The 15,008-nt window shown below is 43.8% G+C and overlaps 2 protein-coding genes across 3 annotated transcripts; both read left to right on the top strand.

Annotated features, from left to right (window-relative positions):
* The first annotated feature begins 360 nt into the window (after window positions 1–360).
* LOC4339672 (pentatricopeptide repeat-containing protein At5g39680) lies at window positions 361–3,297 on the top strand. The gene has a single exon (XM_026025314.2). The coding sequence runs from the start codon at window positions 705–707 to the stop codon at window positions 2,766–2,768; it is 2,064 nt and encodes a 687-aa protein (XP_025881099.1). The 5' UTR covers window positions 361–704; the 3' UTR covers window positions 2,769–3,297.
* Window positions 3,298–11,292: 7,995 nt separating this feature from the next.
* LOC4339671 (protein phosphatase 2C 51-like) lies at window positions 11,293–13,665 on the top strand. 2 transcript variants are annotated; one of them, NM_001420883.1, is made up of 3 exons: window positions 11,293–12,066; window positions 12,843–12,948; window positions 13,040–13,661. In NM_001420883.1, the coding sequence occupies exons 1-3, from the start codon at window positions 11,338–11,340 to the stop codon at window positions 13,348–13,350; spliced, it is 1,146 nt and encodes a 381-aa protein (NP_001407812.1). In that variant the 5' UTR covers window positions 11,293–11,337; the 3' UTR covers window positions 13,351–13,661. The 2 variants fall into 2 exon arrangements, with proteins under 2 accessions (NP_001407812.1, XP_015638142.1); XM_015782656.3 differs by having other exon boundaries at window positions 11,303–12,066; window positions 13,024–13,665.
* Window positions 13,666–15,008: the final 1,343 nt, after the last annotated feature.

Genomic DNA, 15,008 nt, shown 5'->3' with positions numbered 1-15,008 from the left:
TAAGAGCAGGTACAATAATAGCAGGTTATAAGCCAGCAATAAATGTATTTTAAAGAGATAAAGGAAGAGAGAGAATAGCAGCATGCTATAGATCTGTAGTCAGCTGTAGTACAGACTATAAGACATAATGTGTGTATGACATGTAGGACCAGGTATTAATAGTATAGTTAGCAACTGTTGTATTAATTGGTTATTATATTGATTATAGATAATTTGAAGTTAGTAGTGGGCTATACTATTAAATTTGCTCTAACACGACGATTATGATGGCAATCACAGGATTAATGCTCATTATATTTGGGAATACCGGGAAATGGCGTTGGGCCCAAGAAAAGAAGGACGATGCCTTGTAGGAGGAGTAGGCCGAGTCCAGCCGGCAACAGACAGGTCACAGAATAGGCCCATGGAAAACACTCAAACCTTCTCTCTGGCGGCTGGCGGCGGCTCTGCTTAAACCCCGCCGCCCGCGCGCCTTCTTCCCCAACTCCGGCGGCCGCGCCACCATTCCTCGCAGCTCCGGTGTTCTCTGCTGTTGTCTGGGGCTCCCCCGCGCAGGATAAGGGGACCCACCTCCGCCGCCCGCGCGCCTGCTCCCCCCCAACTCCGGCGCCCCCGCGCCTCCTTCCCAACTCCGGTGGTGCCGGCTGAGGAGCTTGAGCACGCCGGGAGGGGAGGGGTGGGGGGTTTACGGGGACGGCTGTGGCATGGCGGCCGCCCGAGCTTGCCCTATGGGAGTATCGGTCGACCAGCGGCGCGCGGCCGTTGCCGTGCTCCGCGCCGCCGCCGCCGCCGGCGAGCTTTCGTTAGGGAAGGCGGTTCACGCGAGGGTTGTCAGGGCCGCGCGCTTCGACGTCGTCCAGTACAACAACCTCATTGCCCTGTACGTCAAGTGCGGCCGCCTAGGCCTCGCCCGCCAGGTGTTCGACGCAATGCCCTCCCGGAACCCCGTGTCTGGGAACCTGCTCATGTCCGGGTACGCTTCTTCCGGGCGCCACAGGGACGCCCTCGCGCTCCTCAGGGTGGCTGACTTTGGTCTGAATGAGTACGTGCTGTCGTCGGCTGTGGCCGCGACTGCCCATGTCCGGAGCTATGATATGGGGAGGCAGTGCCATGGATATGCTATCAAGGCTGGACTAGCAGAGCACCCTTACGTTTGTAGTGCGGTGCTGCATATGTATTGCCAATGTGCACACATGGACGAAGCGGTGAAGGTATTTGATAATGTTTCCAGTTTTAATGTATTCGCGTTCAACTCAATGATAAATGGGTTTCTTGATCGGGGCCAGATGGATGGTTCCACCAGTATAGTAAGAAGCATGGTGAGAAATGTCGGGCAATGGGATCATGTGTCATATGTCGCAGTTCTTGGGCATTGTGCTAGCACGAAAGAGGTGGTGCTTGGGAGTCAGGTGCATACCCAAGCGTTGAAGAGGAGGCTTGAGCTGAATGTGTATGTGGGGAGTGCACTCGTTGATATGTATGGGAAATGTGACTTTCCCCATGAAGCTAATCGCGTGTTTGAGGTTTTGCCAGAAAAGAATATTGTTTCCTGGACAGCCATTATGACTGCTTATACACAAAATGAGCTGTTTGAAGATGCATTGCAGTTGTTCTTGGATATGGAAATGGAAGGAGTTCGGCCTAATGAGTTCACTTATGCTGTTGCTCTCAACAGTTGCGCTGGTCTTGCCACCTTGAAAAATGGTAATGCCCTTGGTGCATGTACTATGAAAACTGGGCATTGGGGCCTTTTGCCTGTCTGTAATGCCCTCATGAACATGTACTCAAAGAGTGGCAGTGTTGAGGATGCACGGAGAGTCTTCCTTTCTATGCCATGTCGTGATGTGGTTTCTTGGAATTCAATCATCATTGGCTACGCTCATCATGGCCGTGCAAGAGAAGCCATGGAAGCATTTCATGATATGTTGTTTGCAGAAGAAGTCCCATCTTATGTAACTTTCATTGGGGTGCTGTCAGCCTGTGCTCAGTTGGGTCTTGTAGATGAAGGGTTCTACTACCTGAATATTATGATGAAGGAAGTGGGAGTAAAACCTGGTAAGGAACATTACACTTGCATGGTCGGTTTGCTGTGCAGAGTTGGACGGCTTGACGAGGCAGAACGATTCATAGAAAGTAACTGCATTGGTACCGATGTTGTTGCATGGAGATCACTTCTAAGTTCTTGCCAAGTATATAGAAATTATGGTCTTGGTCATCGAGTAGCTGAACAGATTTTTCAGTTAAAGCCCAAAGATGTTGGAACCTATGTTTTGCTTTCTAATATGTATGCGAAAGCAAACCGGTGGGATGGTGTCGTGAAGGTTCGGAGGCTGATGAGAGAGTTGGGCGTTAGGAAGGAGCCTGGTGTTAGTTGGATTCAAGTGGGTAGTGAGGTCCATGTTTTCACATCTGAGGACAAAAAACACCCATATATGGAGCAGATCACCAAAAAACTCCAAGAGCTGATAGACAAGATAAAAGTGATTGGATATGTTCCAAACATTGCAGTGGCCCTACATGATGTTGAGGATGAACAAAAGGAAGAACATCTTATGTATCACAGTGAGAAATTAGCTCTTGCATTTGGCCTTATTCGCACCCCCAAGGGAGAAGCTATTCGTATAATGAAAAACGTCAGGATATGTGATGATTGCCATGTTGCCATCAAACTCATTTCACTTGCCACAGGCAGAAGAATAGTTGTAAGGGACACTGTTCGGTTTCATTGTATAGAAGATGGAGTCTGCTCATGTGATGACTATTGGTGATTCAATCTATATAATATGTCAATATAAAAGTGGCAAAGCTTTTGCCCTTTCTTAAAAAAAAACTATATAATATGTGGTTCTCAAAGGTCGATTGCATAAAGCCTCGTGAATCAGCTGAATGGAGCTGATTGGCCATATATGTGATTCAAGAGCATTTTTGCTGAGTATAAATGTTGAGGTGGGACCAGAGAGTCATTAAAGTCGCAGCTCCAGAGGACAAGTGAAGTTAGGACATGGACATGGAAATGCAATCATTTTTTTGAAGAACAAAGTTAAAAGATGTAAATATGTGAATTATTTTAACGACTAACAAGGGAGGATATGCTATTGCTTTCCCATTTGCGGATTTGTTGACTAAGTAGCAGAGCAACCAATGTCTTTGTTAACTATTTTGATCAAGTGATGGAGGAGAACTGCTGTATATAGAATTTTTCCTTACATGCGACTCCTGACTGAAGTTACCCTCAATATTCAAGAAGTAGATCACAAGGAGGCATATTCTAATGTGACTGAGTAATTTATCTTCAAAGTCAATTGCATGATTGGTTTTTGTCTTATTTTTGTATGTACATGTAGTGTCCAGTTCTACTTAGTAATGTTTGTTTGTTCATCTAGTTCTTCAGAAGAAACTACATTTTTCTGTGGAAACTTCCCAGCTAGCTTCTTGTCCGCGTCGCCTCTAGGCCAGAGTATTGTCATCTTGAGCTGTATGCATTGCTTAGCCGCACTAACACTTCATACTTTTAGAAAGCTTTCTAACATTATCTATTTAGGTTCAAGATTGAGATACCAGCAACCAAGTTAAGAAATTTGTTGAAGAGAGCTGCCAGTCTGCCGCAATGGAGGGCCTCTGGTGAAGCTTGGTGATGGTGTTCAATTTAGTTTGTCATGGTGAGGTATGTTGTTGGTAATCTGGCTAAGATGTCCTTAATTTACCGTGCGTTGTACTCTTGTCTCCTCTTGTGGCTATGTAGAGTATAAAGTTGTCGTGCTAAGATAGATGTTGTTTCTTTTGAGATCAGAGACGATGTTTGTTGATTTCAGCTAGCTTTGCAAAATGCAGATATTTATCTTTGATATAAATAGTAGTCGTATGCCGATTGCTTGGCAATGCACGATTTATCACAAACTAAACTGTCTTGTATCGTTTGTTCTTCTATAGGTTCGATTATTGATGTCCAGTGAATAAGTAGCAGCCCGAAGCCCCTAAGGAAGCAGCTTTCCTCTTGCAGCGGCAGGAGCAATCTTGGAGGCGTTTGACTAGCAGGGAGGGAAACAGATGGCCGGAGGAGATCGAGAGGATTGGGTCCGGATGCGGGATGCTGCTGGCACAATCAACTAACCCACCGTTTTTCAGAATTTTGAAACTGTTGATTTGATGACAGAAGCTGAATTCGAGGGGTCTTTTTATGACTTTTGATTATATATGAGTGCTCCGTTACCTCGTCTGACTGAATTGCCGATATTCAGAAGTTTCAATTCTGTCACCACAACAATCTGGGTTCTTGCTTTGTAAAACAACAGATTCATTTCCATCATTGTAAACTCAGAAGATGAGCTATTAGCTAGTACTTGATATGTTGGATAGTTCCATTCCAGTCTTTTTCCTGCATCAGTTACAGCAAGATTCAGGCAGATGGAGTAGTTATGTAAATATCACTGTACCGGCCCTGTATATTTGGTTCAAAGAAAGATCAGGAGCCCCGTATTTCTTGCCAACACATTTTTCTTTAGGTTGCGTACGGTGGGTACCGTGGTGCATACTACATCCTCTCATCTCACAGTCACACATGCTGCTATCATTGCTTTGATTCAGGGTGTGTTTAGATCACGTCAAAATTGAAAATTTGGTTGAAATTGAAGCTAAAATTGAAAATTTGGTTGAAATTGAAATGATGTGACGGAAAAGTTGAAAGTTTGTGTGTGTAGGAAAGTTTTGATATGATGGAAAAGTTGGAAGTTTAAAGAAAAAGTTTGAAACTAAACTCAGCCTCAGGCAGAATCTGGGCAAATCTGCTGTCGCGGCTACTTTGAGCCTTGAGGTCAATTTTCAGTAGAGTATCTAAAGTGATTGCCTGTTCAGAAGTTCAGCTGCAACAATCTGATTTCAAACTACGTGTCCCCCATAAATTCCATAATTTTTTTTCGGGCTCAGAGAGAAAATTAAAAAAAAAACTCATTTTCTTCCATGATTTTCTTCAGGCCTGTAGAGAGAATTAGCCCAAATTGATCGGAGATTAAAACTCCAGCCCACCTTTTTGTTTTCAAAGAACTCACCGGGGAGGATCCATAAACTCCCGGCCTATATTGACCTTGGTTGTTTCTTGGCCGGCCTTTTGATTCTTTGTCGGGCCAACGCAGCAGCGCTGGCCAGTTCCTTCTGATTAATGAGTCAGCGGGCAGAGTACGCGCGCTGTGCATTCAAGATGCTGCACCAAAGAAGTCTGAAGTCTGCCTCTCTCGTCCCAAATCCAAACCGAACTCATCCTGTTCATGTTGCACATGTGGCTTCGCGGCCCTCAAAAATCTGCTGCTCCGTAGCAGTAGGAAACACACTGACACGACGGGGCCGGGGGAATCTGTCGCTCGCCGTGAAAAAGGCCGAACCCTCTCGAACAACCCACGTAACGTACGCCTTTCGCGCGAGGCCGACTTGACTATTCCGTCCGGTTACATCATAATTTGACGTTTCGAACAAAATTAAAATTAATTTTTTTATAACTTTGATCATCAATAATTTTAAAAATATCTATCTATTATATTATTAAAGGAATAGAAAAAAAAGTCTCCACGTTCGCTCTCATGGCCTAGAAATTCTCATATTAATCGGAGAAAAAGAAAAAACAGAATTCATATGGAAATACAATTTAGAAATTAAAGGAATAGAAAAAAGAGCCTCCACGTTTGCTCTCATGGCCTAGAAATTCTCACATTAATCGGAGAAAAAGAAAAGGCAGAGTTCATATAGAAATACAATTTAGAAATAGCTGAAATTCGAAATTAAAAAATAAGGAATATTAGAAGAGGAGACTAGAGTCCATATAGAAATACAATTAGGAAATAACTGAAATTCGGAATTAAAAATAAGGAATATTAGAAGTAGAGTATAGAGTCCATATAGAAATACAATTAGGAAATAACTGAAATTCAGAATTAAAAATAGGGAATATTAGAAGTAGAGTATAGAGTCCATATAGAAATACAATTAGGAAATAATAAAAATTTGGAATTAAAAATAAGGAATATTAGAAGTAGAGTATAGAGTCCATATAGAAATACAATTAAAAAAAATAGAAATTCGGAATTAAAAAATAAGGAATATTAGAAGTAGAGTATAGAGTCCATATAGGAATTTAAAACTAACTAAAATTTGGAATAAACATAATAAAATTAAAAGTAGAGATAAAAAGATACAATTTGCAAATAACTAAAATTCCAAATTAAGAAAAACATGGGAAGAAGAGTTTAAAGTCAATATAGGAATACAATTTAGAATTAACTGAAATTCGAAATTAAAAATTAAAGAATATTGAAAGATGAGTTTAGAGTCCACATAGAAATACAATTAGAAATAATAAAAATTCAAAAATAAAAATAAATAATATTGGAAGAAGAGCATAGAGTCTATCTAGAAATACAATTTACAGAAAATTCGGAATTAAAAAATGGAAATATTAAAAGACGAGTCTAGAGTCCATATAGGAATATATATAATTTACAAATAACGCTCTCATGGCCTAGAAATTCTCACATTAATCGGAGAAAAAGAAAAGGCAGAGTTTATATAGAAATACAATTTAGAAATAGCTTAAATTCGGAATTAAAAAATAAGGAATATTAGAAGATGAGACTAGAGTCTATATAGAAATACAATTTAGAAATAGTTGAAATTCGGAATTAAAAAATAAGGAATATTAGAAGAGGAGACTAGAGTCCATATAGAAATACAATTAGGAAATAACTGAAATTCGGAATTAAAAATAAGGAATATTAGAAGCGAGTATAGAGTCCATATAGAAATACAATTAGGAAATAACTGAAATTCGGAATTAAAAATAGGGAATATTAGAAGTAGAGTATAGAGTCCATATAGAAATACAATTAGGAAATAATAAAAATTTGGAATTAAAAATAAGCAATATTAGAAGTAGAGTATAGAGTCCATATAGAAATACAATTAATAAAAATAGAAATTCGGAATTAAAAAATAAGGAATATTAGAAGTAGAGTATAAAGTCCATATAGGATTTTAAAACTAACTAAAATTTGGAATAAACATAATAAAATTAAAAGTAGAGATATAAAGATACAATTTACAAACAACTAAAATTCCAAATTAAGAAAAACATGGGAAGAAGAGTTTAAAGTCAATATAGGAATACAATTTAGAATTAACTGAAATTCAAAATTAAAAATTAAAGAATATTGAAAGATGAGTTTAGAGTCCACATAGAAATACAATTAGAAATAATAAAAATTCAAAAATAAAAATAAATAATATTGGAAGAAGCGCATAGAGTCTATCTAGAAATACAATTTACAGAAAATTCGGAATTGAAAAAAGGAAATATTAAAAGACGAGTCTAAAGTACATATAGGAATATATATAATTTACAAATAACTAAAATTTGATATTAAAAATAATTAATAACTAACACTTATATAAAATATAATATGAATATTACCCATTAGTAGTTTTGTAAAGTTATTGCAAAATTTAAAATTATATTGTCATTTTAATATATTTGAATAATATAATGAGGAAATATATATGCTATTATATGAGAGAAAATATAATGCTGCTAGCCGCACAATCTGCGCGGGTCACTGTGCTAGTTTAGTTTAAAGAAACTAGAACAATATAAATAAATTTGTCTTTCAAAACACTATAATAAAAATAAACATACATTTATTTATTGTGTATATTATAATAGAAAAATAAGGTCAAAGTAAAGTGATCGTGTCATTATTCGAAACGTTAATTAAAATGAACTGAAGAGAGTAGCCATCAAAAATCCAAACCATGTTAACGCGCGCGACGCAACGATCGGTCCCCCGCCACGTACGTGCCATATGACGCCCCATGGCCTCGGCTCGGCTCAGACCGAACGAATCGATCGATCGATCGCCTTCAAAACCCAAACACGGCGCTCGCGCACGGGTGGAATCCGTGTCTCCGCCACACACATGGCGCGCGCGCGCACGTCGCTGTCCGCGCGGAGAAAAGATCGCGGGGGCAGCAACGCAGTCACACGCGATCGATGGCAGATTCACGAGCCAACGCATCGTCGCATGCTGATTCGATCGGAAACGTTAGGTCAATCGTACCATTAATGATGGAGATGCTACGTGATCCCTTTATTCCTTAAAAAAAAAATCTAGTATTTAAATATATCATATCGTAGTACGAAGTTAAGTTTTATTAGGACGATGGATGGAGTATTTACGATCGGGCCAGGACTTCTACTGCAATGGTAGTCCAGCTCACTCTGCTTCGATTCGGTCTCTTTCCAGAGTTGTACCGAACGAATTCGACCACGTGCGTGTTTACATGTATCAGAGGATGAGCACTACCTGTAACTATCGTCTCATCCTCTGCATGGCACTCGATCGATGATCAGGTTCAGTGAATTGCTGAATAATGCGATGCCATGTCGACACGTATATATGTACGTACTAGCACTCAGCAGGACACGACGAACGCGCCGTGGTTTTTTCACAGGTACGTAGCTGGAACGGCAAGTTTGCAATGACCTGACCACAGGATAATTAGCCTTAGAAAAGCAGCTAGAAACCACGTACTACTATAAAGGGAGTACTAATGTACATGGTAATATTAATGGTAGTATGGTACGATGCATTGCACGTTCGAGAGAGAGCCACGTCTACGAAAGTCGCTTCCTGATACTATAAAGGAGTACATGCGCTGTACTAATAATAATACAGCATATATAATACCGTTGGCAGCTTTGCAATCTACTACCCTCCATTCCACTTTAAACACAGTTATAACTTATGAGTTTTCATGTCTAATTTTAATGGTATATCTTATTTAAAAAACTTAAAAAACTAAAAAAATAAGTCACGCATAAAGTATTATTTATGTTTTTATCATATAATAATTATATAATGTTAATTATAAAAAAATAAAATAAAACGGTCAAATTAGACACGAAAAATTATAACACATTTAAAATGAGATGGAGAAAGTAGCTAGCAGCCTAGCACATATATTCAGGCGCGCGTGCATATGATAGATCCGCCCACAGTTGCATTGCCGTCAAGGCGATGCTACACAAATTTGCGAGGCCATGCTTATGGCGGCCGCGCGCGGAATCTTGTCCGCTTTGCATTGCATCAGATCAGACCTAACAAGTTGAGCTTAGCTCGCTAAGAGTTTAATAGTATAGTCAACTATTAGCTTCAAATCATTTATAGCCAATGTAATAGCTAATTTATATAATATTTACTTACTATACTATTAATATCTGATCCCACCTGTCATACACATATTACGTCTTAGAGTTCGTGCTGCAGCTGGCTATAGATCTGTAGTCCGCTGCTCTTCTCTCTCTTGTTTTATCTTTTTAAAATATATTTATAGCTGGTTTATAGCTTGCTATTGTAACTGCTCTAAGTGCTTAAAAATCTTAAAAAAGCTAAGCCATGCATGAATTAATCATGATGCATTGATGCATGCGTTGTTCTCCGAAAGCGACAACACAACGCTAGCTTAGAGAGATACCAGTATTAGAGCAAGTTTAATGGTATAGCCAGCTATTAGCTTTAAATCATTTATAGTCAATTTAATAACCGATTCATACAATAGTTACCTATAAACGTATACTATACAAATTATAATTGGTACTACAAGTGGCTATAAATCTATAGCCCGCTGCTGTTCTCTCTCCTATTTTATATTCTTGAAATATGTTTATATCTGGCTTATAGTCTGTTATTGTACTGAGAGTAGTACTGAGAAAGTGAGATGATATTTTCTGCTCCTTTTTATGTTCGAATTTCTTAAATATGCTAAGCTCGGAATTAGCAACAATTATTTTTAATACATCACTCTACAGTAGTGTGATCATGATAGTATCCAAGGGGCACATTGTTAGCATTCAGTATTGTTTTAGCTAGCGTGCAGGTGACATTAAGTTTCAAACGGGAAAGCATCTCTGCTCCCGCTTAACCTCATGTCCAGTACTGTGTGATCATGATGCTATCAAATGGCTCGAGTACAGATGAAGTGATTGTGAAGGACGTGTAATGCCTATTACTAGTAGCAACGAACATTAATTTGCTGATCAGGAGCTACGTACGGGTTTCAAGTTAATGCAGTGACGTACTGGGAGTGCTACCACACCTGTCCAGATCCTGAGAGCTGGAACAAAACAGTTGCTGGTTCCGAACTGATCATGGAGCGAGCGAGCATGCATGTGCGCGCCCTCGTTTGGAAGTCGAGATCAGAAACGACCGGACAAAAGCGCCATCCAACGCATCACCATGAATGAACAAGCTTTGCCGTAAAAGTTGAAAGCTAGCAACGGCATGGCCCTCCCATGGTTGCTGCCCGCATGCCGTCGTGGCACCCCTCGAATCCCGCGCCTGCACCGAGTGCCTGACCACAACGGACCACGTCACCACTGCTCGTACGAAGAAGCGGAGACCACGGCCCGGGTCGTCTCCACGTCGCCCCCACTCAGCAGCAGCAGTGGCGCTGCGCCGGAAACGGAGCCCGAGGCCGCGCCATGGCGCTGGCTCTTCCACCCCGGCATGAGCCGAGCTCCCTCTCGCGCTTGCGCCTCTGGATCCGCCGCGCGTGTCCACCTCGCCCGCCACGCGGCCCTCACCCCCGCGCCACGCTCCAAATCGGGCGTACGCCATCGACCATCTCCGCCATTCGAAACGCCGAAACGAAACCTCGTTCATCCGCCGGCTGTTCGCGGCGTGGTTTGTTTGACCCAACACTGTTTTTCCGGAATCCAGGTGTGTGAGACGTGGGTTTGGTTTTGGCGCGGTTTGGGTCAAAAACACAGAGGGCTTTTGCAGTTTTGCTCGCTCCTGTAGAATCTCGTTTCCTTGCACGTAAGCCGCGCCCTTTTGCCTTGCCGCTGGTTAACATTTGTCCCCGCCGCAGCGGGAGCGGGCGCCCCCACACTTCCTCGTTCCACTCTCTCCCTCCACGTAAACCCCTTCCTGGGCCCCACTCCCCTACCTAATGGTCCCAACCATCCCAACGCTACGTGGACCCATTCCACCTAAGCCTATGTCACTGAAAACATGGGCCCACATGGACCGCGCGCGAGAGCGTACCGGTGGACCAGGCGCAGCGTGGTCTCTCTCCCGGCCCGGGATCCCAGACGGCGGCCACGCCACGCGCCACCGGCGATCTCGTCCGTCCACGTCCCACGCGGCGGTGGCGCGCATCTGGCCGTCCGCGCGCGATCCGACGGCTCGGGTTGCTTCTCCTACCTTTCGCCGTGGGCTTGTATTAAAGCCCGCCTCGCCCTCCTCGGCGAGCCTTTCCCTTTGATTCCTCCGTTGCTCTCTCTACTACGCGTGGGACATGAGGGAGACGGGCGCGACGGATGAGGGGCACGCGTGCGAAGTTGTAGTAGCCGGAGGTGACGGCAAGGCCGCGGCGGCACGCCGGCGCCGACGTCTCGAGCTCCGGCGGCTCGGGCTGGCGGCGGAGGATGATGCGGCGGCGAAGAGAATCCGGTCGGTGAAGGACGGGTCGTCGTCTGATGACTCGTCGACGGAGGTTGTTCCCCGGAGCTGGCCGGCGTGCGTGTCGCACGGCTCGGTGTCGGTGATCGGGCGGCGGAGGGAGATGGAGGACGCGGTGGCCATCGAGCGGACGTTCATGGCTTCGACGGGGGATGGTGCGGGCGCTATCAGGGGCGGCGGGGAGGGCGAGGAGGACTTCTTCGCGGTGTACGACGGCCACGGCGGGTCGCGGGTGGCGGAGGCGTGCAGGAAGCGGATGCACGTTGTGCTCGCGGAGGAGGTGAGCCTGCGGCGGCTGCGGGGGCAGAGCGCGTCGGGCGGCGACGTGCGCTGGAAGGAGGCGATGTTGGCCAGCTTCGCGAGGATGGACGGCGAGGTCGTCGGGAGCGTCGCCGCCGCCGCCCCCCGCGTCGACGGCACCGAGCCGTCGGGGTTCAGGACGGTGGGCTCCACCGCCGTGGTCGCCGTCGTGGGACGCCGCCGCATCGTCGTTGCCAACTGCGGCGACTCGCGCGCCGTGCTCTCCCGCGGTGGCGTCGCGCTGCCACTCTCCACTGACCACAAGGTACGCTACGTGGCACTCCGTACAACTACTTCTTTATAATGATATATGGATGGCCAAATGTTATTCGTGTAATCCATGGTACTCGTGTACATTTAGCTCTGATTGCCGTCAATTAATTTTTTGGTTAGATCCGTACGTGGCATGCTTACTACTCCATAGTACTGTACCTAGTTTGATCTTTCGAATGTTCGCCAAGGACGCAGGTAGTAGGAAATTTTGCCCATGTAACTATAGCTTGATGCTAACAGTGCATTATGCCATTATCGTGTACTTCAATTCAAAATATTTACTGATACTGTCGCTTGGGTGGTTGTGGTAAGTGCAAGATCTATTTCATCTCTGGCTTTACACGTTGACAGTCTCCTTTTACTTTGTCGGTTGAACAGCACAACTGCAGGGTTAACTCCAAAGCATGGTAGTAGCAGCAGTACACTACTGTTCGTCAATGAGATGGGTTAGTAGGTCTGATGCGTCTCGGCCACTAAATGTGCCAAAAGTTAGCTGTTGGGCACAGCGATCAGCTAGCTTACCCCCATTCTAGAACCTTGTCTTTTTATGTTTCCCGTGCCGCCGTTCTGAAAAAGATATGGGTTACACCACTTACTAGCAACAGTGTACTGTTTGCGCTGTTGTCGTAAACAGGTTGATGCTCCGATTTTGTGTCTTCACTTGAGTGGACTCTGATATTATTTTAGGATCCCATCAGTAAACTGGTTCAGATGTAACATGAATTATGCAGGGTCATAAACTGAATAATGCTTGTTTTGACTACGCAGCCAGATCGGCCTGACGAGTTGGAACGAGTGGAAGCAGCTGGAGGCAGAGTCATCAACTGGAACGGTTACCGTGTCCTTGGTGTTTTAGCCACTTCTAGATCCATAGGTAAAAGCAAAAAAAAGCCCAATCTAACTCTTGCTGCTCATAGCATTGGCATATGTAAAACTAACAAATGCCAAGGCATCTCGAATTTCAGGCGACTACTACCTGAAGCCGTTCGTGAGCGCAGAGCCGGAGGTGAGGGTGGTGGAGAGGACGGACAAGGACGAGTTCCTGATCCTGGCGAGCGACGGGCTGTGGGACGTGGTGTCCAACGAGGTGGCGTGCAAGATCGCCAGGAACTGCCTCAACGGCCGCGCGGCCTCCATGTTCCCGGAGTCCGTCTCCGGCAGCTCGGCCGCCGACGCCGCGGCGCTCCTCGCCGAGCTCGCCGTCTCGCGCGGCAGCAGGGACAACATCAGCGTCGTCGTCGTCGAGCTCAGGCGGCTCAAGAGCAGGGCAGCTTGAGCTTCGACATCATCCGCGATGGAGGCGGCACGTCGCTACTAATTAATAAGCTACTAGTAGCTCCCTGTACATTACGTCGATGATACTATTAATTTGGGCATCGCGCGGCGAGACGCCGGAATTAAACGGTTCCGGCGATGAAGGTTTCGATTGAGAAGAGATGATCGATTCTGTGGTTTGTATAGATGTAGTAGTCGGATGTGTTGGACTCTCGGGTCTGATAATTATAGCATCCAATGCATGCACTGTTAGATCTTCAGTTAATTATTTCTTGCTGCATCGTGCGGTGAGGTAAACTGGCTTACGTTCATGCCATCTCGCAGAGCCGCTATGTCACACAGGACCCAGAAGAGACCTCGCATTGCCTCCTTGGTCGGTTAGTTGGGCCGGAATCGGTAGCCCAACACAAAGCCCGTGGGTGTTAGGCCCGTGGGTCGAACCATTTGCATTCTACTGCGTTGTAAGCTTGAATTTCTTGATGCATTTATGGATGAAATAAGTTCACTTTAGGTTCCTAAATGTGTCTACTTAGTCTGAAATTCGTCCCTGACTAAAATACCGCTCATCGCTCACCTCATTATACCATGTCAACTTTGATACCGATAATATAGTGACAAGTGAAACTCACATGAGTCCCAATATGTCCGCCATCAAATCTTCTTCCTCCTCTCCCATTTCCCTTTTTTCCCGTCTCTCACCTGATCCACCACCAGGGCGTGCTCCCCTTGGCTACCTCCGTTTCCGTCGGATTAGACGAAGTTTCCTCTCGATCTGCTGCCACCGCCCTTACTCCACCCCCTCAGCCGCAGCTCTACCACTCCACTCAGTTGGATAGTTTCAGCTATTCCCTCTGTTTCAGATTATAAAAACAATAGTAATATTTTCGATCCAAAATAATTTTATTATAAAAAATATATTTAACTGTTAATTTAATAAAACTAATTTGGTAAAGTAAATATTACTATATTAGGACAATTACAAATTTACCATTGCTTTGAATCGTTATTGTAAAACTGTCATTAGATGCAAAAATACCACTAGAACTATCATTCGACTGGTATCCTTGTAATATTGAAAAAACCGGTAGCAAATTTGTAAATGCCCCTATTATATTTATCTATAAATTTGGTTAAACTTAAAACAATTTAACTTTGATCAAAGTCAAAACATCTTATAACCTGAAACGGATGGAGTATCTACCTCCAATTTCCCATGCTAGGCCTTGTTGGCTCATAACCTGAAAATTCAATCTGCCTTCGTCAGTGAGGCACTGACAGTGATAGTAGTAGGGTTGAAACTGGTTCAGTAGTTTCCGTCCGTTCGGACCTTTTTTTGGATTCGAATAGTTTTGGTCGGAACTATCCGGAAAATTTTCGGATTCGGAAACGAATTCGGATTTTTTTTCTCGAAAACGAAAACGAATACAGTAAGGGTACTATCCGTCGGAATCGGAAAATGGTCGGAAACTATCCGGAATTTTTTTCGGATATCTGCAGACATTGAGCAAATTTTAGAAAAAACACGTATATATACATAACTTCTTCATACGGAATCAGATGAAGACAAAATTTATATCAACATTGTAGAGCTCGATGAGATCTACAACTTTCTTATTGACTATTTTATTATTTGGGGTCATTTAAGGGTCTAAATATTCA

Source organism: Oryza sativa, chromosome 5 (genome assembly GCF_034140825.1).
Source record: "Oryza sativa Japonica Group chromosome 5, ASM3414082v1".
Taxonomy (NCBI): Eukaryota; Viridiplantae; Streptophyta; class Magnoliopsida; order Poales; family Poaceae; genus Oryza; species Oryza sativa.
The sequence above is the reverse complement of the archived record's forward strand: the minus strand, read 5'-3'. Positions and strand labels throughout refer to the sequence as shown.

Coding starts and splice junctions, on each gene's coding strand:
- LOC4339672 (XM_026025314.2), top strand. CDS start 705: ATGGCGGCCGCCCGAGCTTGCCCTATGGGAGTATCGGTCGACCAGCGG.
- LOC4339671 (XM_015782656.3), top strand. CDS start 11,338: ATGAGGGAGACGGGCGCGACGGATGAGGGGCACGCGTGCGAAGTTGTA. Junction 12,067..12,842: donor CACTCTCCACTGACCACAAG/GTACGCTACGTG, acceptor TTGACTACGCAG/CCAGATCGGCCTGACGAGTT. Junction 12,949..13,023: donor AGCCACTTCTAGATCCATAG/GTAAAAGCAAAA, acceptor ACAAATGCCAAG/GCATCTCGAATTTCAGGCGA.